This window comes from Alligator mississippiensis, chromosome 9 (genome assembly GCF_030867095.1).
Source record: "Alligator mississippiensis isolate rAllMis1 chromosome 9, rAllMis1, whole genome shotgun sequence".
Taxonomy (NCBI): Eukaryota; Metazoa; Chordata; order Crocodylia; family Alligatoridae; genus Alligator; species Alligator mississippiensis.
In genome coordinates, this window is record NC_081832.1 from 579,199 (window position 1) to 606,920 (window position 27,722).

Below are 27,722 nucleotides of genomic sequence, written 5' to 3' on the forward strand. Positions count from 1 at the left end.
AGACAAACACCTGCTTTACAGCTTCTGTTAAGAGCTCAATCCACAAGCCCTGCAGACAGGCCTAAGAGTACAGGTGCAGGTCCTATGTGAACCGATCCTTTCCTAAAGGCAAGACAGCAGAGCCGGTGAGCAGAAGGGCGAGAGCCTCCCTGTGGGCAGCATGGGGCCGGCCCAGGCCGGGCAGGGAGGAACGGCACCGACAGACAGCATGGGGAGCGGAAATGCTGGTTTAATGTTCCTAAGAACTAGGAAAGGGAAATCAAAAATAGACTTTACTTGGCTTCTCTTGGATAAAAGTAATAAAATGGTTAGCGGTGTTAAATTAATCCTTACAAAACAAAACCCACAGAGGTGAAACGGAGCCCAGCAGCTCCAGGTAAAAACCACAACGGCTACAAAACAGCGGCAAAGACCTCTTTACAATAGAGAAACTCCTTTTCTCCGCTTTGCTTCAATACGGCAAACAGCATCGGCGCACACGGGACTCATACACGTGGGGCAGGAACACGGATGCTATGGGAATGCCCCCTGCAGGGAGCAGGGGCGCCGCGGGCAGAACTATTTACACTATGGACACGGAGCTGTGCTGGTGCTGGGGCCGCAGGACGAGCTGCTGAACCCTGCCTGCTCCCCGCGGGGAAACCCCTACCTGGCTCCCTCCAGGCTACGGCGCTGCCCCTCAGGCTGCCTGTCCTGCCCTCCATGCTCACGCCCCAGCTCCAGCTGCCTCCTCTGCCGAGCTGTAGTGTTTGAAGGGGCCGCAGACTTGTCCTACTCTTGCTACGTCGGGTCTTGCTGTCCCTCTGCGAGGGCAGCTGCCGATTCCCTTCCCGGGCAGGAGGCTGGGGAGTCCCCTGGCCTCCTGAGGGATGCAGACTTGCAAGTGCACAGAGGAAAGCAAGCAGTGTGGAGCTGCCCAGAGTCCCCCTGGTCCTGGGGCTATGGGTCAACAGTCTCTCCACCTGTCTGTCACGTCCAGCCTCTCCTTGGGGGTGCAGGGGCCTCTGCCCCCTCTGCCTCTGACCCCACCCTCCACAGTTTAGTTGGGGGTCTCCCGGCTGCTGCTCTGCTCTCGGCCTGTCTCCCGGTCCTTGTCTGCTGTGGAGGACAATGTGGAGGAGGAAGAGGAGCAGGAGGAAGAGGAGGAGCCCGAGGAACTGAGGGTCCGTCCTGAGTGCTTGTAGGCTGTGATGAGCTCCTGCAGCCGGTCAGGTGTGGGCTCCCACTTGGTGAAGCCTGCATTGTTCTGCAGGAAGAGGACAGCGGTGTTGTGCACGGCTTTGTAGTACATCTCCTCTCTGCAAGGCAAGGAACAGGCCCTCAGTGCTTGCTCCATGGGCCCCACCAAACAGTCCATCCACTGCACAGTTGCTTTCTACAGCCTTTATCATCTCTCCCCCACTCCAACCCTCTTTTAGTTCCAAAGGACAGCATGATTCTGTCTTAGAAAGAAGGCACATCCATGAGTTACAATACACAAACTTGGAGTACGTGCCCATTTTCTTGTGAGATCTCTCTCCTTGTGCCAGACCACAGATGAAGCTAAGCTCAGCTGTGGTACCCACAGCGGCTGCACAAAGCCTTCTGAAGAATCACATTGGAGCACCACTGTGTTACTGCCTAGGCAGCCCAGTATCCGGTTGTGGCTGCAGTGCTGTTAGCTCCTAGGGAAGGGAAGATGGCTGCCTGGCCAGTCCATTACGTGTCACTGGTTCAGCACCCCAATTGATTCACCTTGAGGCAGAGGATTTCTGCCAGGGGCCTCTATGCTGCAGTGCACCTCAAGTGCACCCCAGCTCAAGCCCAGCCCCCTTGGGGCCCCAGGGAAAGGCCTACTTTTTGCAGATGTGCTGAGACCCGCTGCGATATTCGTGATCGAAGGCTGGCAGGATAAGCTGGTGCCGCTTGAACTTGCTCTGCTCCATCCGGGTCAGGGCTGGTGTCGGAGGGTCCCTCCATTCGGGGATGAAGACAATGAAGGACAGAGGCTCACTGGAGCTCTCCAGCAGTTTCTAATTCAAGAAGAAAAGAACTGTTTTACCCATGGCAGTGTCACATACAATGAGCTCTCAGGAAAGAAAGCAGCACTTTGGCGAGAGCAGCACTAAATCAATCAATCCTCAGCAGCCCACTCATTTACAACCCTGCTATTGGACTACAGGCCAGCCACGGATGGAAGGAAGGACTGGCTACACTGGTTCATATAGATCAACATACAGAAGTAAATATACCTCAAAATGAGAGACCATGGCATCCATCAGCTCCTCACAGAATGGTGGATTTGCCTCGAAAGAGCCACTTATGGGGGAAAAATCCAGGCATGGGCTAAAAGGGAACAAGAGAAGGCCCCAGTCAGAGAGGCTAGGCTGCTAATGCACACACCTGACAGGACACCCACGTCTGGGACAGGGCAGCCACACAGCTTTACTTCCATGCACAGCCTGCCCCTTTGCTACCTGCACGGCAGGAAGGATCACCAAGGGGCAGACAGCTGGGAGCCCTCTGGCTGGTGCACGTGTTCAACCTTTTGTCTGAGGTCCCAGGGCGCTGGCAAACCCATGCCAATCTAGGGCCAGACAACCTCTGTAAACCTAACAGTACATCCCTCCTCATCCCACAGACCCTTACCCCGGACCTGCAGGACATCTCCCAGGACAGAGGTCCCAGCCCAGCTAACAATGCCCTAAAACCCACAACTGCCCCAGCACACCCTGGGCCCAGGTGCTGTGCACGCTCATGTCTGCAGCAAAGAGTCAGACTCACCCCCTGGATCCAAAATACCCGTCTGTGTCCAGGAAGGCCGAACAGAACTGTTTGAAATAGCAGTTCAGGGGCGAGGCAAAGCATTCAAAACTCACTCCAAACAGCTTGTGGAGGGCTTCGAAGACATGCACTGGGAGCGCCCCCTGCAGGCCAGTTCCTTCATACAGGCCGACACCAAACATCATCTGAGGAGAGCAAGCCTCCGTGAGTGACGCCAGACAGCCTGCAGGCTTCCACCACTCCTTTCAAAGGCCTCTAAACCCAGGACCATAGAGCCTTGCATGCCCCTTCTCCAGGTCTGCAGGACCCTGTCTTCCTCTCTCACTCCCCAAGAATGCCTCCCTCCACCACTTGCAAAACTGAGACTCGGCTCATGAACAGTCTAAGACTGCAGGTTCCTTTTGCTCTTCTCCCAGCAAGGGGGCTGAAGCAAGGGCCAGGGAATGGTTCTCCCAGCAGGGAACCCCGTTTTAAAGTCTTAGGAAAAACCCAGCATACTCCAACTGCCAGTAAGTTCAGATACTCAATTCCATCAGCACTGACTGCTGCCCAGAAGCTGCAAAGGACTTGTACCTGATATCGACGGAGCAGGCACCATACCCTGGGCAGAAACTTCTCAAAGCCAGAATCATCAATGCAACTGTACCGATAGAGGAGCCACTGAAAAAGAAACCCAGGTTGTTAGAAGGAAAAAAAAAAAAAAAAAAGACAACCCCCCCTCCCCCCCAGTAATAGTAGGATGAGGACAGGTGTAGGAGGGAGCTGCAGGGTGTTGGAGCGAGAAGAAATCAGAGCTGGCAGGTGCTGCTGCAGGAACACAGGGATGCAGAGATGCGACAGGCATGAAGGACATGGAAGGAGAACCCCGAGGCTCTACACAGCATTTCTAGCACCTCTCCAGGGGGATGTCCACTTTCACTGCGTCTACATGCTGCAGGCTATGAACCATCAACATAACACTCCCCCGCCACCCTCTATCTAGCACCAAGAACCCTGCAGCCAGGATGACAGCTCTCTCCCACATGAGCCAACAGGGATCCTCCCTGATGGTAGGAACCATCTTAATTGCAGCAGACAGTATTTAACATGCATGCAAGAGCGGTACCTAGAGGCCTCAGCCAGGTCAAGGCCCTCCCACGGCAGGCACTGCCTACACATAACAGCAATGACACTTTCCAGCCCGCAGAGCTTGCCGTTTATCAGACTGCACATATTTAAGGCAAGGACAATGCCTGCTGGCACATTTATCCCGCGCCTGGCACTGCGGGTCTAGACCCTGTGAATAGTCCTGGCTGCTGCTATCGACTAACACACTCCTGCTGGCTGGGAGGCACACTTAGCCAAAACCTCTTTTTTCCCCTGATGAAAAATGATTTCTGGATAAAAATGAAGTTTCTGTAAAATAACTTGGTTTCACCCAAGCTTCTTGGGAGGGAAGAACCATTTCTGACCAGGCTGTTGAAGGGTCGACGAAGCTGTCTATGGGTTTCTGTAGCATTCCCGAATGAAGCATAGACCTGTCACACCCCACACTCCAGCACTGGTCAACTTACAATACGTCAAAGGTAGATGTACAGATCATGACACACCTAAGTGCTCAGGTAGGACGGGGGATCCCATCCTGACCTTTCCCCTAGTCCCTAAAACAGGGCACCACACGCTGTTATCATCTGCACCATCCCAAACATTAGTGCTCACAATGCTGTGTGTGCATGGGGTTTCGCATTATGACAGAGCGTGACAGGCCCCTGCTTCACGTGATGCCTACACATTCTCTGCAAGGAATTATTTCCTTTACGCAGCTTTAAACAGACTGCGCCACGTGTTTAACTGAGTGAGCTCTTTGTTTTCAGGCTGAGGGGCAGGGTTAACAGATGTAGTAATCAGCTTTCACTCAGACCCTTCAGAACGCTGAATCCCGTCCTCAGTCCATGAATGTGCCTTTGTTGTTGCAGTTCCTGGTCACGTAGTGACGCCTACTTAAGCCTCTGTAGCACCCCCTCCTCCCTTCTCCCACGGCCTCTGCATTCTCCCTCTCTTTTTCAAGGTTAAGCAACCCAAATTGGGAAGAATTCTTCTTGTAACATGGAATAAAAGACCTTTTCACTGCAGACTCCTCATGTAGAGGGCAAAGTGGGGGAATGAGACCTGCGCCTCCTGCTCCTCTTCAGCACCGGAGCTCAGCCCTTACCAACTTGCTGAAGAAGTTGCGGCTCACTTTCACCATCTCCCCCTTGTATCGCACACAGGCCACGTTGTTCTCCATGTGCATCTCTACGCTGGGGAGTGGTGGGGAAGGGATGGCCAGTCTCACGGGGTAACAGTATACAAGCCGGTCCTGGACCTCTGGAGCTTCTACTTCAGCTGTGGGGAACACAGGGAAAGAGCCACATTAGACTCCATGCAACTCAAGGAGACAGACCCCACCCCCTCCACCCCAAGCACAAGGTGCTGAGACCAAAGTGAAGGGGGAATGGCTGCACCTCAGATACACAAGGTAACTGCAGGACCAGAGGAACCTAGCCTGCTTGGGACAGTCACTTACACAGCTGGGGAGTTAAGAAGCCACCCCAGTGCAGAGCTGCTGGCTGTGGGCAGCAAGGCTCTACACTCTGTCCAACAGCATTTCTACCTGATGCAACAGCTTTGGAATGTTGCATCTGAGCAAATGCTCCCGGGCAGGGAGTGTTCAGAGTGCTCCGAGCCTTGGGAATGTGGCAGAGAAGGGAATGGGGGAAGCACAGTTCCCTTGGTTTGAATGGGAAGGGAAGCGCCTTAGGCAAATGGGAAGGGGATGAAAGGAGCTGTAAGGAGTCCCCGAAACAGAGGAGTGTGGAAAAGTGAGACAGGGGGAGTTTGTGGGAATACAGGAAGGCCGTGAGTACGGCACGTGCAGTGCACTTAGCCCACGGAAGCTACAAAGTGCGAGGCCACAGCATTTGCGGGGAGATTATTCACAGCATAACTGCTGGCACTGGCGTCTCAGCTGTACCCCCACCAGGCCACCCTGTCAGCAAAGGCCAGCACTGGATTTGTTGCTTTAAATCTCCCCAGAACTCAGAAACAACAAGCCCCACAACAACGAGACAATTCGAGTGGGGCAGGCCAAGCTGCACCGCACCATGCCTCATTACATCATCGTGCATGGCACTGCACTGCCTCTCTCAAAAGTGTCGCCTACCGGAGATATTGTTCTCTTTGAGAATGGCGAGGTGCTTCTCCCGGATTCGCTTGACGTACTCGAGTGAGATGTAGTAAATCTTACTGCAGATGCCTTCGACCGAGTCCTTCGCTGCAGCCGACACGTGGGGCCCACACTGCTTACGCAGGTGCTCCAGGCGGTCCTGCAAAGGCAGAGAGAGAGGCCCTCGCACCACTATCACCACATCATCCTGAGGCTTGCATGGATTTTGACATGCGCCTGACAACTCTCTGCTACCTCACAGAGCAGGGGAAGGGAAAAGAATATCAGTCTTCTCGATGATGACCTTCTCCCTGGGCCCATGCATTCACCTGGAAGGGTATGTACTGACCATGTAGTCCTCCTTAGAGGCCGAGTGGTCCCGCCGCAGCCAGCTGAAGGTGTCCTCCACGTTCCACTTCACCACTTTTCTGCTGTCAGGTGATGCACTCCTGCACACAAGAGAAGGCGGCATTTAGCAACTGTGTTCTTCCGAGCAGAGCTTTGGAGCCATGAAGGAACATGGCAAAAGTGTTCTCCTCACTACAATACCCTGTCACTGCCTTGCAGGACTCCTGTGGAGAACACTCTCAGAAGTTTGCCAACCACATTCTCTCTGAACTGCAAGGTACTGACCGACTGCTCGCCTCTCAGCAAGAGAGAGAAATCCAGGATCTATCCTAACAGACTTGCCTCTCCACTCTAGAGGTAGCCACAACCAGATGCTTCAAGGAGAAGGCGTCAAGTCCCTCCTCTCCTCCCCAGGTAAGTTTCAGCCTCCTGCTGAGGAGCCCCATCTACATTGAGGCTTACTCACACTCTGCAACTGCACACCTCGGAGGTAGCAGGGTGTCTTTCTTTCCGACTCTGAAGCATGAGTATTTCTAGCCCTTGCCATTTTTCCCCGACGGGATTACTCACTAACAGGAATGTCTCACTTTCTTGTGTTGACTAAGACATTTGCCTGCATCCTACCCTGCGGCAGGAGAACAGTCATGCCCACTGTAATAAGGCCTCTCCTATTCATTTCAAATTGGTTGCTGTTTGATAGCACCAAGGATCCACCTTTCCTCTACCATCTCAGAGATAAAAGGCAACCAAATGGCTGTCTCTATGCCTCACTCCCCCTGCTCATGATTCTTCTTCCAAACTGAAAAGACTAAATCTTCCCCACTTCTCTTCCTACCGACTCCCTCCTGTAACAAGGCACCTCCAAACATTCACCCTGCCTTTCTTGGGAATATTCTTGCCTCACTTGGTAGAGGTGACTGAGGGTGAACAGAACCGAAGGTGGGACACAACAGCCATTTCTAGCAAGGCCTTTGAATGGTCTCTTTTCTAAGCACAAAAGAAAAGCCAACCTGGATTCAATAAGCCGTTTTGCAGCCTCCGCATACTTGAAGAGCAGTCGCTTGGCTTCCTCCCGGAACTTGATTCGGGATAATCTGAAGTGAACGCAAGCACACGCGCATCAGGGTCAGCCTATCTGCTATCGCTCCGGCAGGCAGCATCAGGCTCAGCTCCCAGCCTTCCCATCACAATTCCCTGCTGCTTCATAAGGGAAAAGGGAAATCCAGAAGCAACAAGCCCATGAGAGAAGCCACTGGACCATCCCAAGCCAGCATATCCTGAGGCGTGCCCTGTGCAAGCAGTACCTGATGGGAATGTCATTCATGATTTCTCTAAACATGGAGGGAGAGACTACAGGTTCGCAGTCACTCGGTAACAGAGGGTCTGTCCCTTTGTCCACCACTTTCCGCTCCAACATCCAGCGATTAAACGATTCCCGTGGGGGGTCAATCCCTGGGGGAACACAGCAGGGTCCAATTAGAGCTCTTTAGTATTAGTCTTGTGGTACTGCCGAAAGGATCTGATCAGAACAGCACCCGTGTCCCTGGGTGCAACCTACCCAACATGCTTACTGCATCAGACTGTGCTGAAGAGAGCAGAGCAGCCACAGAGGGAAGGCAGGGTATGAGGAAGAAAAGACAAAGCAGAAAAGCAGAGTGCAACTGGAGAGAAGGGAAAGCAAAGCACTGCAGTGCTGGGGAAAAGAGGTACAAAAAGAGATGGACAGAAATTTACCCTCTCGCTGCTGGCACAGCTCCCGGTAATGCTGTCGCAGTTTCAGCATCAGCTGGGACCGAAGCAGCTCCACTTCAGGGTGCGGAGGTAGCACTTCAGAAGGTGCCCTCTGCTTAATCACTGCGTTTGTCTGGATGTCCAGGTCCCAATACACTCTATGGCAGAAGCAAACATGATAATGTCAGACTGCTGGTCACATGCAACCCACCAGAGCCACCTCACTTTGCAGAAGGCACCTTGGGATGTATGATCAGCCAAACTCAACTGTTAAGATTTCCCCCAACCGGCATGCACGCCGGTCAAGTTTCCTTTCAAAGGACCCTGACGTAGTACCAAAGAGAAAACAGGGGGCCTCTGCGGTATATTTTCTTGGACAAGCTGTATAGATGCAAAAACTGTTGGACAAGCTTTTGGGCATCAGGTGCCTCCCCTCGGGTGACCTTCACATCAAAGGTAAGTCATGAGGAAAGGCATGAAAGTTTGTCCAATGGTTCTCCAAACTGAATAGTAGGTCCAAGAAAAGGTATCACAAAAGAATTCCTGCCTCTCAAGACATTTTCTGGGCTTTCGCAGCTACAGCAACACTCCAGCCCTAGTACAAGGAGACGGCAAAGGAAAAGTGGAGACAACTCACTCGGTTGGTCGCAGAAGAGCTGCCTGTTGTTTATCTTCAGGGGAAACGCACCATAACTTTACAACAGAGGTGCCCGGAATGCTGGGAGAGCTGGGGACTGGCTGCGCAGAAGGGGTCCCTGGAACATCGACCTGAGAGGAAGAGATGCCAATCATTACACCAAAAGGCAGGCGCAAGGGCACCAAACCCATTATCTCTGAATCACTCCCTCTCCAGCGCACAGTTCAGAACGGGCAGGTAGACAGCTAGAAACAAGTGGTAGCATGAGCAAGTACAGGTCTCTACACTGCACTGTGGCCCAGTCACAGTCCACTAGCCAGGCACTCTTGTTCCCCTACCGACGCAAGCAAAACAGCCCCTTGACATAGGCTTAAGTCTGCTTTCCTTTTCCTGTTCATTAGGTGCTAGACATCCCGGTCTGAGCACAGTATATCAAGACAGCTCTCCCCTGACCTTCAACCGACTCGGGGTCCAAGCTCCCGGCCCTCTTGGTCTCCATTTCTAATACAGGTCTTGTACATACATGGAAGGAGCTCACCATACAATGTCTTTGCACAGAGCCAGCCACAAGACATGTGCTTACTCTACGAGTCTCAGCTAAGGAAGCGTGAACATATCCTGTTGCAGAGCAGGACAGTTTATGGAGGATCTCCTCAGACCTCATAGATTCTTGGCCAGAAAGTCCTCCAGGACACCTTCCTGAGACGTTTTCCCTGACGGCCCAAAGCCAATGTCCCACCAAAGCAACAGCTGCAAAGATTGGAGAATTTTGTCTTTGCCACCTGTTTGTGCTTCCTACGGCGGTGCTCGGATTTGGTCAACACAGTTGTTGGTCAACAGCAGGAAAGCGTGTTTCACTCCTGCCTTGGCTAGTGCTGCCCAGCACTCGCCTCCTCTCACAAACGAGCATCACCCTGAGGACGCATCTTTCCCTGCTTCAAGTTTAGCATGGAATGGGATACATGCTCGGCTCTTCATGCCTATGAGGACTTTCTGATTAGCCTTTTCTCATTTGGCACAGGGCTGCCTCATTTCAGGCTGGTTGGCAGGAGGCCTCACTTCCAAGCCAGCAGTCTTTGAGACACCAGGCACTGCCCACTTGTTGGCCGGTACTTGGACATCACCTGTGGTCTCATTTAGTCAAGACGTCTGCTGTTCTTATGTCAGCAGTAGCCCAATATAGTCACTTTCCCCTCAGTAGCTCGCATCTTCCCTCCACACTCAAAGGGGTTCCTGTAGGAACCTCAATGAGAAACTCCTTTTTCATGGTTGGCCAATCCTTCAGAAGCCTCTCTTCCTTCTAAACTTCAGCTATATTGGATATAAACTCTAGAGCTTAAATTCTGAACTGGACATTCTTAAAAGGTACCTTACAAACATGGCCTCAGAGAGGAATGTGGGGACCTGGTACATCCTGGCATGTACTGGACTAAGGTCCCTTACTATGAATATTGGAAACAAGAAATAGAGCAATTCTAGGCTGAAATCTTAAATCTGATATATTTTTCTAGAGATCACACTTCTACTTTGCTTACACATACTACTTGCAATTACTGTTTTACTCATTTCAGCATTCCCTTAATAGACATTAAGTCTCATATTCTGCCCCCCACCAAGCTGAGGGGCCTGGTACAATTATATCCACACTCCCCACCTCTCACACACCCTTACAAAAAACCACGACCAACCTTAGCTTTTTTTATGCTGTTACCACTAGGCTGAACTTCCTCAGAGAATCTCCTCTTCCTCTGCTTGCTCTCCGCAGTGCTCTCCACCACTCCTGCTCCTTCTAGAGGCATGGGAGCTGCGTTCAATCCCAGAGGGTCCGACTAGGAAGATATAGGAAAAAAACCTGCACTAAGACTCATCATCTCAAATTTCCACTGCTCCAGAATCCCAACTGGAGACAACAAACTCATCTTTCCCACTCCCCAAGTGAAGAGACGCTAGGTCGCTTTATGGTGACACATGTAGAGGTCAAGTCTTATCTTTTCAGACTGTATCTGGCTAATTTTTGAATGACTTGGGTGTGAAACAAATGTCAGACAGGACTTCCGCAGAACGAGCTTCCTCTCTGCAGTGTATGTGAATAATTTCAGCATCTGGGACAACACAAGTGAGGAATGTCTTACCACAGCCAGACAAGTCTCTTGTGGCAAGACAAGCATTCCACTGTGGTACCCAAACAGCGCCAAGCAGGATTATCTTCAGACCCTCAGGAAAAGGGCTCCTGTCCTCTCTCCACGTGCTACGAGACTGCAGCACAGCCCCTGTGAGGAGCGGTTACTCACTATGACATCGTGCTGTCCCAGGACAGGCATTTCCCACAGCGACTGGTTAGTGAAGCGGTTGAAGTAATAAGGGCGATTCTCCCGTTTGCTCCAGCACTTCTCCCAGCCCGCCTGCACCAGCTCATCTGCAAGACAAGCAAGGGAGTCAAGGCAAGCCCAGTCTCGGAGAGCAGCCCTGCCCTCCAGACCCCACTGCTGTCACAGCACACAGCAAATGCTTGTCCCCAAGATTCCCTCAACTGCTTCAAGAAGCTCGTCTGAAGCCTTCTCCTCCTCCTGCTGCTGCTACCCCTGCACCTCGTGATCCCATCTCTGAGCCCCTAAGAACCAGGACAAGTACCGGGCAGGTCCTGCACCAGTCGGATGGGCTTGGGGGAACTGGGCTGGTTCTGGTTGGAAGTGCCAGGTGAGTGACTCATCAGAGATGCTTCCTCCCTGGGGCTGCCGTGATTCTCATTGGCCATTTCTCAGCATCTGCACTAGAGAAAATATGCAAAAAAACCCTGCATCATGATTCATCCCAGGACGCCCCTGTGCTCAAAGCCAGTGGGCCAGTTCTACAGCACCGCACTCCTGAATCAGTCACGGATCAGGGGACGGGGAAAACAAAGCAGCACCTGAGAGATGAAAAACACCTACTTGTTAACCTAGCTATCTATGTAAACTGATTTTTAGGGACTGTGAGCAGCACAAAAGAGGGCGATCAGTTGACTATGCTGGAAGTGCACGTTTCGACTGGCCCCGTCCAGAGAAGTCGAGCATCTGAGCCCCCACCCGCCTGGGAGCAAACAGCGCAGGCGACAGAAATCATTCCTCGCCGGGGAGCACACGCCGCCCACAGCACCTCAGGGAAGGAGCCCGCCTTATCTGCCCACTTACCTCTATAAAACAGCGTAAGATGAAACAACACACGCGCACACAAACTTTGTACAGCTTTAAACATACGGCGTTTATTGAATATTCACCCGCTAAGTAAAATACCCCCAGGGCCCTGGTTGAAAGTCAGCCAGCGCGACCCTGAGGCACAAGCACAGATGGCAAGACAGGGACCCCCAGGTCCCGACTCACTGCGAGGCCTGGGACAAGTCGCTGCACTCCTCTACTCCAGCTCCTTCCTCCGCACGTGGGAAAGACGCTCCTGTCCACGGGGCCGAAGGCACGCCGCAGTTAGCTCAGGCCGCGCCGTGCAAAGCGCAGCGGACGCATCGTCAAATGTCGCCGGTTATGGCAACGTCTCCAGGCCCCCTCGCTACGAAGCCATCACCGCGAGCACCGAGCCAACCCGCGACGCCCCGCTGCTGCGAGGGACAGCTCCCCGCCATCGCTCTGCCCCAGGCCCCCGCCACCCCTTCCACACGCTTTCCGCCGTAGCGACGGCAAACGCTCGGCGAGATGGGGACTGCCCGGTCCCGCTCCTGCGGCTACGTGCAGCTGCCCGCCCTGAGCGCGCATCTGCTCCTTCCAGAGCGGCGGGACGCGCCACGGGCACGCGACGAGCGGCGGTGACAGAAGCAGAGCCGGGTCGGGTCCAGGGACCAAGCTGCTGCCCGACGCAAGCCTCCACCCGCAGCGCCGCCCACTCGCCTGCCCGCCTGCCCGCGGCAGCACGTGCCCGCTCAGCACCGGGCCGGCAGCGCAGAGCGCGGGGCGGGCCGCGAGCGCAGGGCAGGCGGGCTCCGCGATGCCCCGGACCAGAGCGGCCCGCGCCGCTGACAGCTCCCGCCTCGCTGCCCGTTCAGCCCGGACCCCCTGCGCGGGCGGGCGGGCGGGCGAGGCGTCCCCGCCGCGGCGGCAGCCAGGCGGGCGCGGGGCGGGTTTGGCGCGCGCGGGAGGAGGCAGCGGAGCAGCGCGGGGCGGGCGGGCGGGCGCGCGCGGTACTTACGGGCTCGGGCGCGGGTCGGGGCGGTGCTGGGCGCGGACGCTGCGGTCGCCGGGGCCGGGCCGGGCCTCATGCTCATCGCGGGCCCGCGCGGGGCGCTGCGGGCGACAAGCGCTGGTCACCCCCGGCCGGGCCGGGCCGGGCCCGCGCTAAGATGGCGGCCGGGCCCGCGTCCGCCCCGCGCCGGCCCCCCGGGCCCCCGCCCGCCCCGCGGAGCCGTTACCTGCGCGGGAGGCCGCAGGCTGCGCGCGCCGGGCACCGCTCCGCTGCCGCCCGCCGTCCCGCCACCGCGCCCCGCCCGCCGCCGCCGCCGCCATCTTGTACGGGCGCCCCGAGCGGCCGTCCCGCGCGTTGCGCATGCGCCGCGCTCTGCGCAGGCGCGGACCGGACCGGACCGACGCGCCTGCGCGGACCCGGCAGGGCCCCCCCTCGGCGCCATCTTCAGCGCGGGCGCCGGGGGCGGGGCCCGGGCAGCCGCGCGTGCGCGTGCGCGGGGCCCGCAGGCGATCGCAGCACGTGCTGCCCCCGGGCTCGGCGCTGCTGCACGTGGGTGGGCGCTGCACCGGGCACGTGTCTGCACTAGGGGGATCCTATCCGAGCTTATGCTAGCCTATCCTAGGCACGTGTCTGCACTGGGGGGATGTGTCTGCACGGGGGGTCCTGCACGGGATCACGCATCTGCACGGGGGGGGTCCTGTCCCGGGCACGTGTGTGCAGTGGGGGTGCCCCAGCCCCAGCCCCTGCCCTTAGCGGGGGCTGCCGCCCTGGTGCGGGGCGCCGGGCCTGTCGCCGGCGGGCGGTGCCGCGCGGAGCAGCCGCAGGCGGGCGCGGTCGGAGCTGCCCGGGCTATTTCGGGCCGCGGAGCCTCCCCTGCGGCCCCGGCGCCCTGCCCGCCTGGGAGGATTAGGGCTCGCGCCCCGCGGCGCTCATCCCGCACAAGGGGGCTCCGCAGGGAGCAGCTGGTCCGGCCGGCGGGCGGGCTCCCCGCCAGGCACGCGCTGGGGTCGGGGGCGATGCTCTGCCCGGCTTGGCCCGGCCCGCCCGGGGGAGGCTGGGCAAGGCCGGGGCCGGCACCCCCGGCGGGACCCGCTCAAGGGCGCCTCCCCCGGCCCGGCCCGGCCCGGCCCGGCCGGCCGGCCCCTGTCTCCTCCCAGCCCCGCCCGGCGGCAGGGGCAGGGGCCGGGGCAGCGCGGGCGGGCGGGGGGGTGGCGGGTATATAGAGACCGCCCGGCCGAGCCGCTCGCGCAGCCAGGGACGAGCCGGGCGCCGTGAGTGCGGGGCCGTGCGCGGGCCGGGGTGGTAGGGAAGGGGAAGGGGCGGGCGGCTCCCCGCAGACACGTGCCCGGGAGCCGGGACCGCGAGCGGGCCGTGCCGGGGTCTGCCGCGCGGGGAGCGGCTCCGGGACTCCCTCTCCCCGTCGCGGACCGGGAGCCGCCGCCGCCGCGCCTGGGACCATCCGCCGGGGCAGCCCCGCGGAGCTGAGCCAGCCCCGGCCCCCCCCATCCCCCGGGCTGGCGGGGCGTCAAGGTCTCGGTGCCCGGAGATAAGGGCAGGGCAGGAGGGCAGGGCGCCGCGTCCCCCGTGCTCCGCGCCGGGGCCGGCCCCAGCCCCGCTCCGGAGGGTCGGGTCGGGTCGGGTCGGGAGGGGAGGCAGCGCCCGGCGCAACGCGGATGCCTGTGCCCGCAGGAGCACGCACACCATGGCCCTGCGCAGCCTCCTGCTCCTCGCGCTGCCCTGCCTGGTCGCGGCCACGGCCCCCGGCTGCAAGATCCGCATCACGAGCAAGGGGCTGGACCTGGGTGAGTGGTGGGGCCGGGGCTGGGTGAGCCCCCGCGGGGAGGGTGGCGGGTCCCATCCAGGCGCCCGAGGGGTGGGGGGAAGACAGAGGGGTTTAGAGCTGCAGCCAGGGCCGGCCTGGGGGAGGAGGTGGGGCGGTCCGAGCCCAGCTGTCAGGAAAGGAGCCCGGTGGCAGGGCGGGTGCCCTGGGAACGGGCTGGGGGGCGGAAGCCCAGGCGGAGGTCAGGGCCGGGCCAGAGCCAGCGCCGCTGTTTTGCAGTGAAGCAGGAAGGGCTGCGCTTCGTGGAGCAGGAGCTGGAGCACATCAGCATCCCCGACCTGCACGGCAAGGAGGGGCAGTTCCACTACAACATCAGCCAGTGAGCGCCGTGCCAGGGTGGGGAGGGGGTCCTGCCCCCGGGTCCTGACCTGCCCCAGCCGCTGCCAGCCAGTCCAGGGAGCGGGGCCGCAGGCATGCTCCGGGCCACGAGCCCACGGGGAGGGGAATGGCCGAGCCTGCGGGGCTGTGCATGCCGGCCAGGGGAGAGCAGGCACCAGGACCAGGCTGCAACCGCACAGGGCCGACCCAGCCCAGCGGGGTGGGGGCGCAGGCATTCCCCCCACAAGCCCCTGGTGCTGGGCACGGCCAGAGCAGTAGGGCCGGGGCTGAGGTTGCTCATGCCCGCAGGGTGAAGGTGATGGCACTGCACCTGGCCCTCTCTGACCTGCACTTCCAGCCCCAGCAGCACATCGCCTTCAACATCAACAACGCCTCCATCAGCCTGCGCTTCCGCCGCCAGCTGCTCTACTGGTTCTTGTAAGCCATGCCCCCCCACCTGCAGCAGTGCCCTGCAGCCCTGGCTGTCTCTGGGCCAGCCCAGCCCCCAGGAGCTGCCTGCCCCCCGCCTCTCACCCACGCTGTTGCTGCTCCCCAGCTATGACGTGGGCTCCATCAATGCCTCAGCGCACGGCGTCCACGTCCACACTGCACTGAAGCTGTCCAAGGACAGGGTTGGGCGCCTCAAGATCTCCAACATCACCTGCAACGCCTCCATCGCCCGCATGCAGGCCGGCTTCTCAGGCACGCTCAGGTACCGGCTGCCCACGTGCCAGGACCCCCCAGCATGGACCTTGGCTCTGGCGTCCCTTCCAGGGCCCCAGGGCCTAGCCGTGGCCAGGAGGGGCAGGGGTGTGACAGCTTGTCCCGTCCCTGCAGGAAGGTCTATGAGTTTCTGGGTCTCTTCCTCACCACGGGGATGCGCTTTGTCCTCAACCAGCAGGTAAGGCCTTGCCCTGCCCTGCTACTGCACAGACCCCCAGGCCAGGCATCTGGTGCCAGCAGCGCGTGTGCTGTGCTGGTGCCTTTCCCTTCCATGGGGCTCCAGCCTGCACCAGACTCGGCGCTGGGCGGATGAGGCTGGAGGAGTGTGGAGGCCAGGTTTTGGGGGCAGGGCCACGCAAGGGGCCATGCCAGGACCCCTGAGCCAGTGCCTCGGCTCCCCATCTGCCTCCCGTGGCCCTGGCCCCGCTCTCACCAGCCCCGGCCACTGTGTCCATTTCAGATCTGCCCAGCACTGAACCACGCGGGGCTGGTGCTGCTCAACTCGCTGCTGGACACGGTGCCGGGTGAGCTGCTGGGGCCGGTGGGGGACGGGGAGGGGGTGATAGAGCCCGGGGTTTGGGCGGGGTCCAAGGGGGCCTGGGTGACTGACCCCATGCCCATGCAGTGAGGAATCCAGTGGACGAGCACGTCGGCATCGACTACTCCCTCCTGAGCGACCCCGTCGTCACCTGGGACACGCTCGACATGGACTTCAAGGTGAGTCCTGGAGGCAGCTGCAGCCCCCCCCAGCACCTGCCTACCAGGGCCAACGGGGCCACAGCCCTCCATGCTGCAGGGGCTGGGCTCACCCGCTCTCTTCCGCCCAGGGCATGTTCTTCTACCAGGAGGCCGAGAACCAGACGCTGGTGAACAAGGGGGAGCGGCCGGTGATCACGGAGACGGAGCGCATGGTGTACGTGGCCTTCTCCGAATACTTCTTCGACTCGGCCATGTTCTCCTACTTCCAGGCGGGCGTGCTGACCATGGAGTTCCAGGGGGACCAGGTGAGGGGCCAGTGTGCGGACTGGGTGGCACTGGTCAGCCACGTCAGGTGCCATGCGTGGCCCTGGGGCCCGGTGTGCTGACCCCCATGCCCAGGACGGTTCCCGTTGTTTCAGGTGCCCAAGGACTTGGAGGTTTTGTTGAGAGCCACGTTCTTCGGCAGCATCCTCATGATGGTGAGAGCCACGGGGGCTGGGGAGAGCAGGGGGGCAGGGGATGTTCCAGGAGCCCGGGGCAGCTGCTGCCAGAAAGACAGCACCCCAGTGCCAACCTCACTCGCTGCCCCCGCAGAGCCCGGCCGTGGTGGACGCGCCACTGAGGATGGTGCTGCAGGTGGTGACGCCCCCGCGCTGCACCATCAGGCCTACGGGCACCGCTGTCTCCGTCAACGCCGTGCTCAACATCTCCCTGGTGCCCGCGGGGCAGCCTGCCGTGCAGCTCTCCAGCATGAGCATGGTAAGCGCCCTCCCCTCCTGAGAGCAGGGCCCGCAAAGGGGCACGGGCGTGGCCTGGGCTGCTGGGCACAGCAGGGAGCCCCCGTGCACATGCATGTCCATGCTGCAGGGCAGCTGGGCGTGGGAAGAGCTTGGGGAGCCTCTATGGGGTTTGGCTGTGGCTGTCGCCCCGGCTGCATGGCAGTGATGGGCAGGGCTGTCTCCTCTCCAGGAAGCACGGCTGAGCGCCAAGGTGATGCTGCGCCAGAAGGCCCTGCAGGTGCAGCTGGACTTGAGGAGGTAACGCTCGTGCCGCCAGCCCCTGGGGCATGCATGTAGCCCAGTGAAGACTCAGCCCAGGGTCCTGCCACACGGGCTGCCTGCAGCCAACAGGACAGGGCAGGGGCTGGTGTGGAGGGAGCGGGGAGGCAGAGCTCGCGCTGACCCCATCTCTCCCCACAGGTTCCGCATCTACTCCAAGCAGTCAGCGCTGGAGTCCCTGGCAGTGAGTGGGGCCGGATCCAGCCAGGCCCAGGGTGGGGGAGTGCAGCTGGGGGGGGGAGGCTCCAGTGGTGCCCAGGCATAGCCCCCCTTGCTGCCCTTGGGGCACCCTGACAGGGCTCAGAGCCCCTGTGGCAGCCCCCATGCCAACCTTGGGTAGCTGCCCACCTCAGCAGTGCTCTGACCCTGGCTCTTCTCTCCCCAGCTGTTCTCACTGCAGACCCCGCTGAAGACTCTGCTACAGCTGACCGTCATGCCCATCATTAACGGTGCGGACGGGAGCTGGGGGGGCAGGCTTGGGCACGAGGGCAGCCTATAACTGCTCCTTTTCTCCCTCCAGAGAGGACCAGGAAGGGGGTCCAGATCCCACTGCCAGAGGGTATGGACTTCACCAAGGAGGTGGTCACCAACCACCTGGTACGTGCCGGCAGGGAGCTCCAGGCATACCTGGGCCCTGGGGTGGTGGGGCCCCCCTCACAGTGTAGCAACCAGGGGGTACGTGGTGCTGACTCCGCTCCTCTGTCCCTGCAGGGCTACATCACAGTGGGCGCAGACCTGCACTTCTCCAAGGGGCTGCGGGAGGTGATTGAGAAGTACCGCCCGGCCCAGCCCAGCACCCCCAGCCCCGTGGCCTGAGGGGTGCAGTGCCGGCCTCACCCGCCCCCGGCTCCCCCCGCTGCGCTGACTCGCTGACACTGCGCCCAGCGGCTCCAGGCCGCCCTCGCCCTGGGTCCAGCCGTGCCCTTGCTCCACTCCCAGGTAAAGCGCCTGCCCGGCCTGTCTCAGGAGTTCGTCCCGGAGCAGGCCCAGGCTGGGTGAGCTGCAGGGCCTGGCGCCTGCTCTGCTCTTACACTAATAAAGAGGTCTCAACCCTGCCTGGGAGCTGGTGTCTTGCTGTGGCCCGGTGGGCTCCTGCTTCCAGCACAGCCTCTGCTGCCCTGGCCTATAGCCATGGGGTAGGGGGCACGCACTGGATGCAGGACTGGGGGAACCCAAGAGCTACAGGAGCTGACGTGGCTCCAACCATCCACTGGTGGGAGACTTGGCAGTTCCCTCTGAGGGTCCTCACAGGCAGGGAGGGGGCCACTGCCAGGCACTGCGCACGGGATGCAGGGGCTCTTCCCTCCTCTCCACGCTGGGCCAGGCTCCTGCCCGTAGCAGCCATGACGAGGACGAGAACGGAGGCCCCAGGGCTAGTTTGGTCAAACTGTTTATTGCAAGGCCCCCCTGGGCCCTGAAAGAGGCATCAGAGCCGCCACCACCACCATGTGACTGCAAGAACTTGGACTGGGGGAGGGGGCCTGCTCGGAGCCCCTGCGGCTGCCCGGGGCCCGGGCAGGACGTGCGTGCAGGGGCCGGAATGGGAGAGGAAGGGCCGTGCGCTGCTCCCAGCCAAGGGGAAGCGACTGGCTCCAGCGCCTGGGGCAGGAGGAAAGAGCCCCAGCAGGGAGACTGCCGCCTGCTCCGGCCAGGACGGGCGGCTCCGGCCCCCTGCCGGCACCGTAGCGGCTGGGTCAGGACCCCCAGCACTGGCTGCAGGGGTCGGGGGGGGCTGTAACAGGGCAGGAATGACAGAGTCTGGTGCCCTCTGCCGGGAAACCAGAGGAAAGCAGGAGCCCCAGTGCCGTCGGGACCCTGCGCAGGGGGAACTGGTATCTGGCCATCGCTCAGTGAGTGGCCAACTGCACGGAAGGGCCCAGGGCTGGGGCACCAGGCATCAGTGCAGGAAGTGCAGCCCCGCTCCACTGGCTGCTAGTAAGGCTGGCAGTGAATGAAGCGGCTGAACATGGTGAAGGCAGCTTGCGGCTGGTCCGTGGGCACCATGTGCCCGGCGCCCTGCAGGAACAGGCAGAGGAGGGTGAATGCCGGCAGCATCTTCCAGCCATGACAGCCCAGGCAGAGCCCCACAGCAAGGAGCAGTGCCAAGCAGCAGGAAGCCGTGCGCATGAGGACAAAGCAGGCTCTGCTTGGTCCCAGCCCCCAGTCATGCAGCCCCCAGCACAGCCAGGTGCACAGCAGCAGCCCAGATTTCAGAACAACACCCAGTGAGGGCACAGGCACGAAGAGGCAGGATGCAGCGCAGCGCAGCTCAGGGAGGGCACTGGCCTCAGGCCACAGCAGCTCCAAATCCCCCCCATTGTGCCCGTTACCTTGACAGTAAGGAAGGCGATGTTGGTGAATTCCTTCACGAAGCCCCCGATTTGATCCACGCCCCCATCTTTGTACAGCCAGGGCCTGCGGTTGACCTGCACCTGCAATGGGAGCCCAATGCACTCAGAGCCACCTCTGCGAGCTAATGGCCCCCTTTGCACACAGGGCTGATGGGCCTAACCTCCCCCCTGCACTGCCCTGGTACCAGAGCGCCCCAGAGATGGCTAGAGACCTATCCATGGCCCAATGTGCCTCCCTCCAGAGGCTGCTGCACTCCCCTCCCACTCTCACCCCTGCAGCAAGTTGGGCTGCTCCAGCAAGTGCCCCCCAGCCCAGGCCCTGCCCCAGCTGCTGATTTACCTTCTGGCCCAGGGAGTCCACAAACCACTCATCCCCCAAGAAGTTGCAGGCCATGTCCACGTCGCCGTTGTACACCAGGATCCGGTATTTCTGCAGAGACAAGGGTGTTAGCCAGGCTGTGAACAGCAACTCTGTGCACTGCCCTGCACCCTTGGGCATGCATGGAGGCTCAGCGGTGCCCTGAAGCACCCATGGTCGAGACCTGTGGCTTCAGTGGAGGTGAGGCAAGGGCTACAAGCCAGCACTTGGAACCAAGCCATGCTCCCTCCCCAAGGAAGGGGTCTAGGGGCAGCCAGGACCCCCTTCCACCCCCACCCCTTCCCCTACTCACCCCGGTGCCAAGCAGCTTCAGGTATTGGTCATTCATGGTGGTGTAGAGGCGCTTGTAGCTACGGTTCACCTCAAAGCTGCAACGGGAGAGGCAGAGTCATGCAGGCCCCTTGTCTCCCTGTGGCCAACCCCATTCCAGCCTAGCCCCTGCCTACTTGCACAGCTGCCACTCAGGGACCTCTGGGGCGATGTGCAGGGCCTTCCGCACTTCGGGGGAGTTCAGGAAGTTGCTGATGGCAGTTGTGTTAGTGCAAGGGGGATCCAGCCGAACCGCCTTCTTGGCCACTGGCATTTGGAGCAGGTTCTTGAGGGGGAAGCAGCCATGAAAGCAGCAGCAACCAGCACGGGCACTTCACTGCTTGGACAGTGAGCCAGCCGCCCCTCTACCACCCCAACTGGGACACCATGAGCCAGCCCACTCCAGCTAAGTCCCTGTACCAGGCCACGGCTGCCGGGGAGCCAGTGTAGCAGACACCGGCCTGCAAGTCTCTGACCAATGGCACAAGGAGCAGGATGCTGGTGCCAGGGCAGAGCATGAGCCCCAGACACTCACCTGCCTCCAGGAGAACTTCAGGGAATGCCTGATGAAGGAGTTGCCCAGGTCGTGGGTGATAAGCTGGCTCCCCTCGTACCTGCCGCCAAGATGAGAGCAGCCTGAGAATCAGGGCACGGGGCCACCCCAGTGCTACCCCCTTCCCTCTCCTGGCAGGGAGGGGAAATCAGACAAGAGCCCTGCTTTGGCAGAGATGTCCACCGTGCCCCCATCCTGAACAGAGCCTGCCCAGGGTCCTGTCAGCAAGCTGCCACCCCCGCAAGAGCCACTGCTCCTACCTGAAGGCTCCGGGGACGCCACCGGCACATGGAGCATAGAGGTTGTAAATGTTCAGGCCGGACTCATCCACGATCTTGATCATTTCCATCATCTGCAACAAGTGGCAGGTGGGTGCTGGGGTCCAGCTGGCTCACCTCGACTGGCTGCTGTGGCCCCACGCATCCGCCACCGGCTGCGCCTGGTCTGCCGGCCCAGGGAGGGCAAGAGCCCTACAGCTGCTGCAGAGCCTGGCCCAGGGTGCAGGGACGTGGCAGATGACGCCATGGCCAGTGGAGCCATGCAGCAGGGCTGGCTGGGCCCTCCCCATGGCTGCTCCCACTCACCTTAAGCGTGCAGTTCAGGCTACGATTGTCGTGGAAGTTGCATTTCCCCTGCGAGCAGCAGAAGGTCTGCAGGTCCTGCCAGAGCCTGAAACGGGAGACCCGGTGAGGGGCACAGGGAGGAGCTACTCCAGCCCACAGGCCCTCTGCACTGGGGGAGTCTGCTGCACGTTTCCACAGCGCACAGGGCAGCGTGCAGTGGCCCTCCCCATGGGCAGCAGAGGTCCAGGCCCCAGGGAGAGCCCGGAGCTCCCCCGTGGCCCTGGTGGCTAATTCCACAGGTGCCCATCATCAGGCAGCAGAGGCCTGGGCAAAAGATAGAGGCTTGGGGCCACCCCAGCCTGGCACAGCCCAACCCTGGGCCTGGGGCCTGCTTTGCTCCCACCAGCCTTTACCAACACAGAGGCCCCAAGCAAGAGCCAAGGCAGAGACTTTGCTGGCACCGGCCTTCTCTGGGGCGAGGAGCAAAGGAGCCACAGAGGGAGACACAGCCGTCCAACCCCTCCACCCCTCGCTGCTGTGGGGGCAGGGACTGCTGGTGCCTCAGTCCACCCCCAGGGCTGCCGGGATCCGTGGCAGCACTCGCTGGCCAGGCTGGCTATGGCAGAGGCCTGTGGCTGCAGCCGCAGCCTCTCCCATCCGTGCTGGACCCCGGCACCTGCCTCAACCTCCACCCGAGCCTTACTGGGTCCCCAGGAGACCGTGGTAGTAGGCGAAGTAGACCAGGGAGTTGTCGTTGGTCTCATAGGAGGAGAGGCCGTTCCCCACAGCCAGGCCCTGGAAGGTGGACACGGCCGTTAGCTGGGAACCGAGGCTTTGCCAGGTGCGCCCGCCGAGTGGGGCGCAGCCACGGGACTCGGTTAGCAGGGGAAAGGGAGAGGGGGTGCGGGGAACAGCCACGGCCAAGCGGGGGAAGGAGCGACGTCCAGGACTCTGGGACCCGCGGGCTGACAGAGGAGCGAGGAGCCCAGCCTGGCATCCCTGCGACACACCCCGGGGAGCTGCGAGGAGACACCTGCTGCGGGGCCAGAGCAACAAGCGCCTCCCTCCCTCCCTCCCGCCAGCCACCCGCAGCTGCTCCCGCGCTCTGCCGCCAGCCCGGCGCCGGAGCGGGGGGCCACGTGCCCGCCTGCCCCCGCGCCTCACCTTGAGCTTGAGGCTGGGATCCTGCATGACCCACTGCGCCAGCGTGGGGACGTAGACCCCGGCGTAGCTCTCGCCCGCGAGGTACAGGTCGTTGTTGGAGTACTCGGGGAAGAGGCGCAGGAACTCCTTCAGGGCCAGGTAGTTGTTGTGGGCCACCTGCGCGGGGGCGGGCGAGACGGTGAGGCGGGAGGCACGGGCGGCCCCAGGGCGGGCGCTGGAGCCGGCGCCGGCGCCCACTCACCTCGGTGTCGTTGGTGGCGTAGCGCTTGTCGTCCGAGTAGGAGAAGCCCACGCCCAGGGGGGACTCCACGTACAGCACGTTGGCCACGCGGTTCCAGGCGTAGTCGTTGTAGCGCAGGCTGGCGCCGTCCGGCTGCACCTGCGCCAGGCACCGGGCGGGTCAGGGCGGGCGGCGCCGAGGGGGTGTGGGGAAGGGGGTGTGGGGGCCGTACTGACCAGGAAGGGGCCGTGCTCCGTCAGCAGCCCGTCCATGGAGCTGCAGCCGGGGCCGCCGTTCAGCCACAGCACGAGCGGGCGCGTCTCGGGGCTGCTCTGCGCCTCCACGAACCTGCGGGCGGCACAGCAGCCTCAGCCCGGCCCGGCCCGGACACGGAGCTCCCCGCCCGCCCGCCCGCCCGCCCGCCCCGCGGCCCGGCCCGTACCAGTAGTGGAGGCGGCGGCCGGGCGCGAGGCGCAGGTAGCCCGAGAAGTGGCGGAAGGCGGGCTGCTTGGCCAGCCCGGGCAGGAACGACACCTCGTCGGCCGCCGGCGCCGCCCGCGCGGGGCTCAGCGCCGGCGCCAGCACCGCCAGCAGCAGCAGCAGCGCGGGGCCCATCTGCGGGGAAGCGGCGTCACTCCGGAGTCGCGCCCGCGCCCGCGCCCTGTGACTGCCACTCACATGACCGCGCGGTCACGTGGCGCTGGGCAAGGCCCCGCCCCGAGGGGCGTGGCGACCCCCCTGCCCCCCCCCCCGCGTGGGCTGCCCCGTGGGGAGGCGGGGTGCCGGCCGGGGCACCGGGGCACCGGCCCCCCCACCCCCGCGCCGAGGGGCGTGGGCTGCCCCGTGGGCAGGCGGGTGCTGGCCGGGCCCCGGTGGCAGGGCGCCCGCCCGGCTGGCGGCAGCTGTGACCCGCTCGCCTAAAAATAGGCGGTGGGGTGCGGGGCCGGGGCCGGGGCCGGGGCCGGGGCCGGGCCTTGCGCGGAGCATGGCGGCCTGCTTCCACCCCGTCCACGGCGCCAACGTGCGCCTCGACGCCTGCGGCACGCGGGCCACGCGCGTGGAGAGCTTCGCCCACGGGCTGTGCTTCAGCCGCGAGCCCCTGGCGCCGGGGCACGTCTTCCTGGTGGAGATCGAGGAGAAGGAGCCGGGCTGGTGCGGGCACCTGCGCGTGGGGCTGACGGCCCACGACCCGCAGCGCCTGCCCGCCGTGCCCGAGTACTCGCTGCCCGACCTGGTGGGCCTGGGGGACAGCTGGGTGTTCGCCATCACCAGGAACCACAACCGCGTGGCGCCGCCGGAGGGCGAGGAGGCGGGCGCGCCGGCCCGGGGCCGCGGCTGGCTCTGCGAGCCCTACCTGCGCATTGAGCACGTCCGCATCCCCCGCGACAAGCTGGTGGGCCGCAGCAGGCCCGGGCGCTACAGCCACCTCCTGGACGAGCTGTACCGGACCAACGTGCTGCCCCCCACCGCGCGGCGCAGCCGCATCGGCGTGCTCCACGTGCCCCGGCCCGACGGCACGGCCGACATGCACATCGTGATCAACGGCGAGGACATGGGGGCCAGCGCCAGGGGCCTCCCCGCCGCCCGCCCGCTCTACGCCGTGGTGGACGTTTTTGCTTCGACCAAAAGCGTCCGTGTGATCCAGGTGGATTACGGCTGTAGGTATCCGAGGAGCCTCCCCACCCCGGGCTCTGGGGAGGGGCGCGGGTCGGGGGCTCACACCGGTGAGATTCAGCTCCACTGTCTGCCAGGGCAGAGCCCTGGGCACCACGGTGCAGGGTACGGGGCACAGGGCAGGGAGGCGAGACCGTGCTGGTCTCCTGCTGGACACGGCCGCAGCCCTGTAAGCCAGCGCCAGCCCCACGAGCTGCTACCCCCTGCCCAGTACCTCACTGTCCCTGCCCTCTGTGGCACTTATCTTCCCCCTGCCCCAGCCCCGGTGCCCACAGCCTCTCCTCGCCCCTTGGGTCTGGGGCTGAGATTGGGCGCGTGGGGCAGAAGTGAGGAAGACACTTGTGCAACAGCCCCGGGGGAGCTGTTCACAGCTGGAGGCGGTGGGAACGGGACTCCCCAGCCCAGAGCGGGGTGGTTCAGTCATGGCCATCTGAGCAGGGTGCTGTGGTCCAACTCCTCAGAGGACAGGCACCTGAGCCACAGCGACCACTGATGCCAATTCGCCCTGCTCAGTAGGAGCCAAACACCAAGCCAGCCAAAAGCAAGAGCAGAGATGGGGCCGTGATAACCGCCACGCTGCCTGGCACTGTCCACACGGCCCAGCACTCAGTACCCGGTGTCCAGATTCCAGGTGAAGGGCCACACTCGCAACAAGCTCTCACGAGAAAGCGGAGCAGGCAGGACTCTCCCTGACCGCACCGGTTGCTCCTGCACCGGGGCTAGCCTATTGCTTGGCGCTTTGGCGCTAGGGCACTGCGAAAACCCAGGCGCAGGGACGTGAGATGTGCTCGACTGTCAGCACGTGAACAAGTCTGTCTTCCGAGTACGCCCAGCCAGCTCCTACTCAACCCCTGGGCCACTGGGCCCTGGCCCCCACCCTTGCCTGAGCAACTTTCCAGCAAGTAGCCGCCCCAGGCTGGAAGTACCTTGCGTGGAGGATCTAGGTCCAGGTCAGCGCGCGGGCGAAGCCCCTCTCACCTCCTGCTGCCCTTCGCTCTCTGGACCGGTGGGGGCTCCCCTGGAGACGCCCGACTGGGTTTCTCAAGATGGCTGGGAGCAGTGCGGGAGGCTGAACGCAGTTCTTCCCTTCTCAGATGAAAGGTTTCAGGGGTTCCTCTTTCTGCAAACGAAGCGTTTAAGGGAAGTGTCACTTTAGCTGCATATTGCCCCAAAAGCAAAAGCGAGAAAGAAGCAGCGGATGTTGCCGGTGACAAGTTCTGGGTCACGAGGGAGATTCAGGCCTGGCAGCAGCAGGGAACAACCTATTGCTGCAGAGAGCGAAGTCTCTTCTCACGAAGCGCCCCGGTCACAACAACCCGTGGCCCGGAGCCGAGGGAAGGTAAACAGGCGAGCGCTTTGAGCGCGGTCCCAAGGTCTCTGAACCGTGCTAGTGGTTTGGCCGGAATTTCTGCTTCTCTCTGCCCCTCCTTCCCAAAGCCGGCAGCACCCGGGCACCCAGCAGAGATAGGTGTTGAGCAAGATTTCGCATTACCTGCAGCTCAGCCTTACACACGTTGCGACAGACCAGATTATCCACGCCTCTGACCCCCCCGCACCCCGATGGCCCTGCTGTGGTAAGGCCTTTCACACGCTAGCTGGGGGCCAGCTGGCTTGCTGCCACCTGGATTCCTGCCCCAGCACCTCTCCGCAGCACCAAACAACTCTTAGATAAGAGAGAAAGTGTCCAGGAACAGGCCGTGGGATGCGTGTGCCCGCTGGGTGCAGCGACCCAGGTCACGGGTGAGAGGGGGTTTCAAGGGCAGCATGGGGGAGCAGGTAGTCCGTGGCCAGATGGGCACAAAGGTGATCATCCTAAAACTGCCACATCAGCCGTCTCCCTGGGAAGTCCCTGCCCCCAGCCCATCCTGCTCCAACTGCACAGCTGTTGGGGGAACAGCGGAGGCATCGGAGCCCAGGGACATGAGCTGCCCCCCCAGCTGTGACCTGCAGCAGGCAGCCAGGATGCGAGCGCGCACCTTGCGCCTCACTGCTGACTGGCAGCTCTTCACAGGGCAGCATTCCCCCCTATGAGGGCCTGCCCCAGGACAACCAGTGCGCAGAGCCTGGGAGGCCAAGATAACGGGCCCCAGGACCAGCCACCCTCCAGAAGCCACAGTGCCAGCCATGCTCCCCATGCCCATTGTGAGCCACTTACCTACCCAGTGACCCTGCAGTGCCAGGGTGATACAGATGCACTCAGAGCAGCCAACTCAGCTCCCTCTTCTTCTTCCTCTTTCAGTCCCCTCCTTGCAGACCCTTTGCCGACAGGTCATCCAGAAGCATGTCATCCACCGACTGGCCATCGACGGCTTGGACCTGCCCCTCGTACTGAAGAACTTCTGCAAATACGAGTGACGGGGCAGCGGGAGCACCCTCAGCAGGCAGCTGCCGTGTGCTCAGCCACTGCAAGCGATCAAGAAGGGTCTTCCAGGACAGCTCTTCCACCCCCCAAGCACAGGGCCCCAGGACCAGAGCTGGTTCCCCACTGCTCTGCCGCTGGCTGGAGCCTCAGCAGGCCCTGCTTCCTGACACGCAAAGTGCTGTCTGCAGCAGCAAGAGACAGTACAAGGGCTGCACAGCCAGTATGGGCCAGAGCAGCGCTAGCAGGGGGCTCCTTGCATGTGAAGGGCAGGCTGGGGCTGCTCCGCTTACAGCGGCACAAGGGCAATAAAGTGCTTCCAAACTGCGCTGAACAAACACTGCTTGTAGGATCGGTGCTGCACGCAGCTTCCGCCTCCTCCACACAGTCCTGGTGACGGGGAGTAGCATGGGCCAGTCCCCGCTGCCACCTGTCCGAGTCACAGACCTCAGCGAAGGTGCTCTTGCCCTCCCGAGAGGTGTGGGAGGGTGGCCGCAGGCATGCACAGTCCACGTGTTGTGTGGAGCAGGGGCCAGGGACAAACCAGAAGTGCTTGAAACCCAGCCTGCTTGTGACGGGCAGAGGCTCAAGGGTGTCAGAGCAGGAAAAGATGACCCAGCGGGTGAGCAGGCCACCCTAATCCCACCAGCATCATTCCCTGCAGAAAGCCACCCTGCTCCAG

The 27,722-nt window shown here is 61.7% G+C and overlaps 4 protein-coding genes across 6 annotated transcripts; 2 read left to right on the plus strand and 2 right to left on the minus strand.

Annotated features, from left to right (window-relative positions):
* Nucleotides 1-209: 209 nt before the first annotated feature.
* PCIF1 (phosphorylated CTD interacting factor 1) lies at nt 210-13,138 on the minus strand. 2 transcript variants are annotated; one of them, XM_059713088.1, is made up of 17 exons: nt 13,057-13,138; nt 12,837-12,931; nt 11,295-11,428; nt 10,955-11,079; nt 10,352-10,492; nt 8,664-8,794; nt 8,030-8,184; nt 7,600-7,747; nt 7,306-7,389; nt 6,297-6,396; nt 5,945-6,107; nt 4,955-5,127; nt 3,337-3,423; nt 2,764-2,948; nt 2,232-2,325; nt 1,837-2,012; nt 210-1,298 (listed from the first exon to the last, which is right to left on the minus strand). In XM_059713088.1, the coding sequence occupies exons 3-17, from the start codon at nt 11,416-11,418 to the stop codon at nt 1,040-1,042; spliced, it is 2,145 nt and encodes a 714-aa protein (XP_059569071.1). In that variant the 5' UTR covers nt 11,419-11,428; nt 12,837-12,931; nt 13,057-13,138; the 3' UTR covers nt 210-1,039. The 2 variants fall into 2 exon arrangements, with proteins under 2 accessions (XP_059569071.1, XP_059569070.1); XM_059713087.1 differs by having other exon boundaries at nt 11,295-11,433; nt 13,057-13,137.
* Nucleotides 13,139-13,976: 838 nt separating this feature from the next.
* On the plus strand, nt 13,977-18,523 carry PLTP (phospholipid transfer protein). 2 transcript variants are annotated; one of them, XM_006260141.4, is made up of 16 exons: nt 13,977-14,101; nt 14,520-14,632; nt 14,890-14,989; nt 15,298-15,426; nt 15,545-15,700; nt 15,826-15,889; nt 16,172-16,235; nt 16,337-16,428; nt 16,539-16,715; nt 16,830-16,889; nt 17,005-17,169; nt 17,380-17,447; nt 17,610-17,652; nt 17,854-17,917; nt 17,989-18,065; nt 18,180-18,523. In XM_006260141.4, exons 2-16 carry the CDS (start codon nt 14,533-14,535, stop codon nt 18,282-18,284), a joined length of 1,464 nt encoding a protein of 487 aa, XP_006260203.1. In that variant the 5' UTR covers nt 13,977-14,101; nt 14,520-14,532; the 3' UTR covers nt 18,285-18,523. The 2 variants fall into 2 exon arrangements, with proteins under 2 accessions (XP_006260203.1, XP_019339697.1); XM_019484152.2 differs by lacking the exon at nt 13,977-14,101 and adding an exon at nt 14,188-14,360.
* Nucleotides 18,524-18,842: 319 nt separating this feature from the next.
* CTSA (cathepsin A) lies at nt 18,843-26,009 on the minus strand. The gene is made up of 14 exons (XM_059713093.1): nt 25,608-26,009; nt 23,450-23,622; nt 23,244-23,355; nt 23,029-23,166; nt 22,788-22,943; nt 22,327-22,418; nt 21,645-21,729; nt 21,321-21,412; nt 21,043-21,121; nt 20,645-20,793; nt 20,491-20,566; nt 20,160-20,249; nt 19,799-19,900; nt 18,843-19,484 (listed from the first exon to the last, which is right to left on the minus strand). Exons 2-14 carry the CDS (start codon nt 23,620-23,622, stop codon nt 19,401-19,403), a joined length of 1,428 nt encoding a protein of 475 aa, XP_059569076.1. The 5' UTR covers nt 25,608-26,009; the 3' UTR covers nt 18,843-19,400.
* On the plus strand, nt 23,754-27,378 carry NEURL2 (neuralized E3 ubiquitin protein ligase 2). Its single transcript, XM_006260155.4, has 2 exons — nt 23,754-24,665; nt 26,921-27,378. The coding sequence occupies exons 1-2, from the start codon at nt 23,993-23,995 to the stop codon at nt 27,034-27,036; spliced, it is 789 nt and encodes a 262-aa protein (XP_006260217.1). The 5' UTR covers nt 23,754-23,992; the 3' UTR covers nt 27,037-27,378.
* Nucleotides 27,379-27,722: the final 344 nt, after the last annotated feature.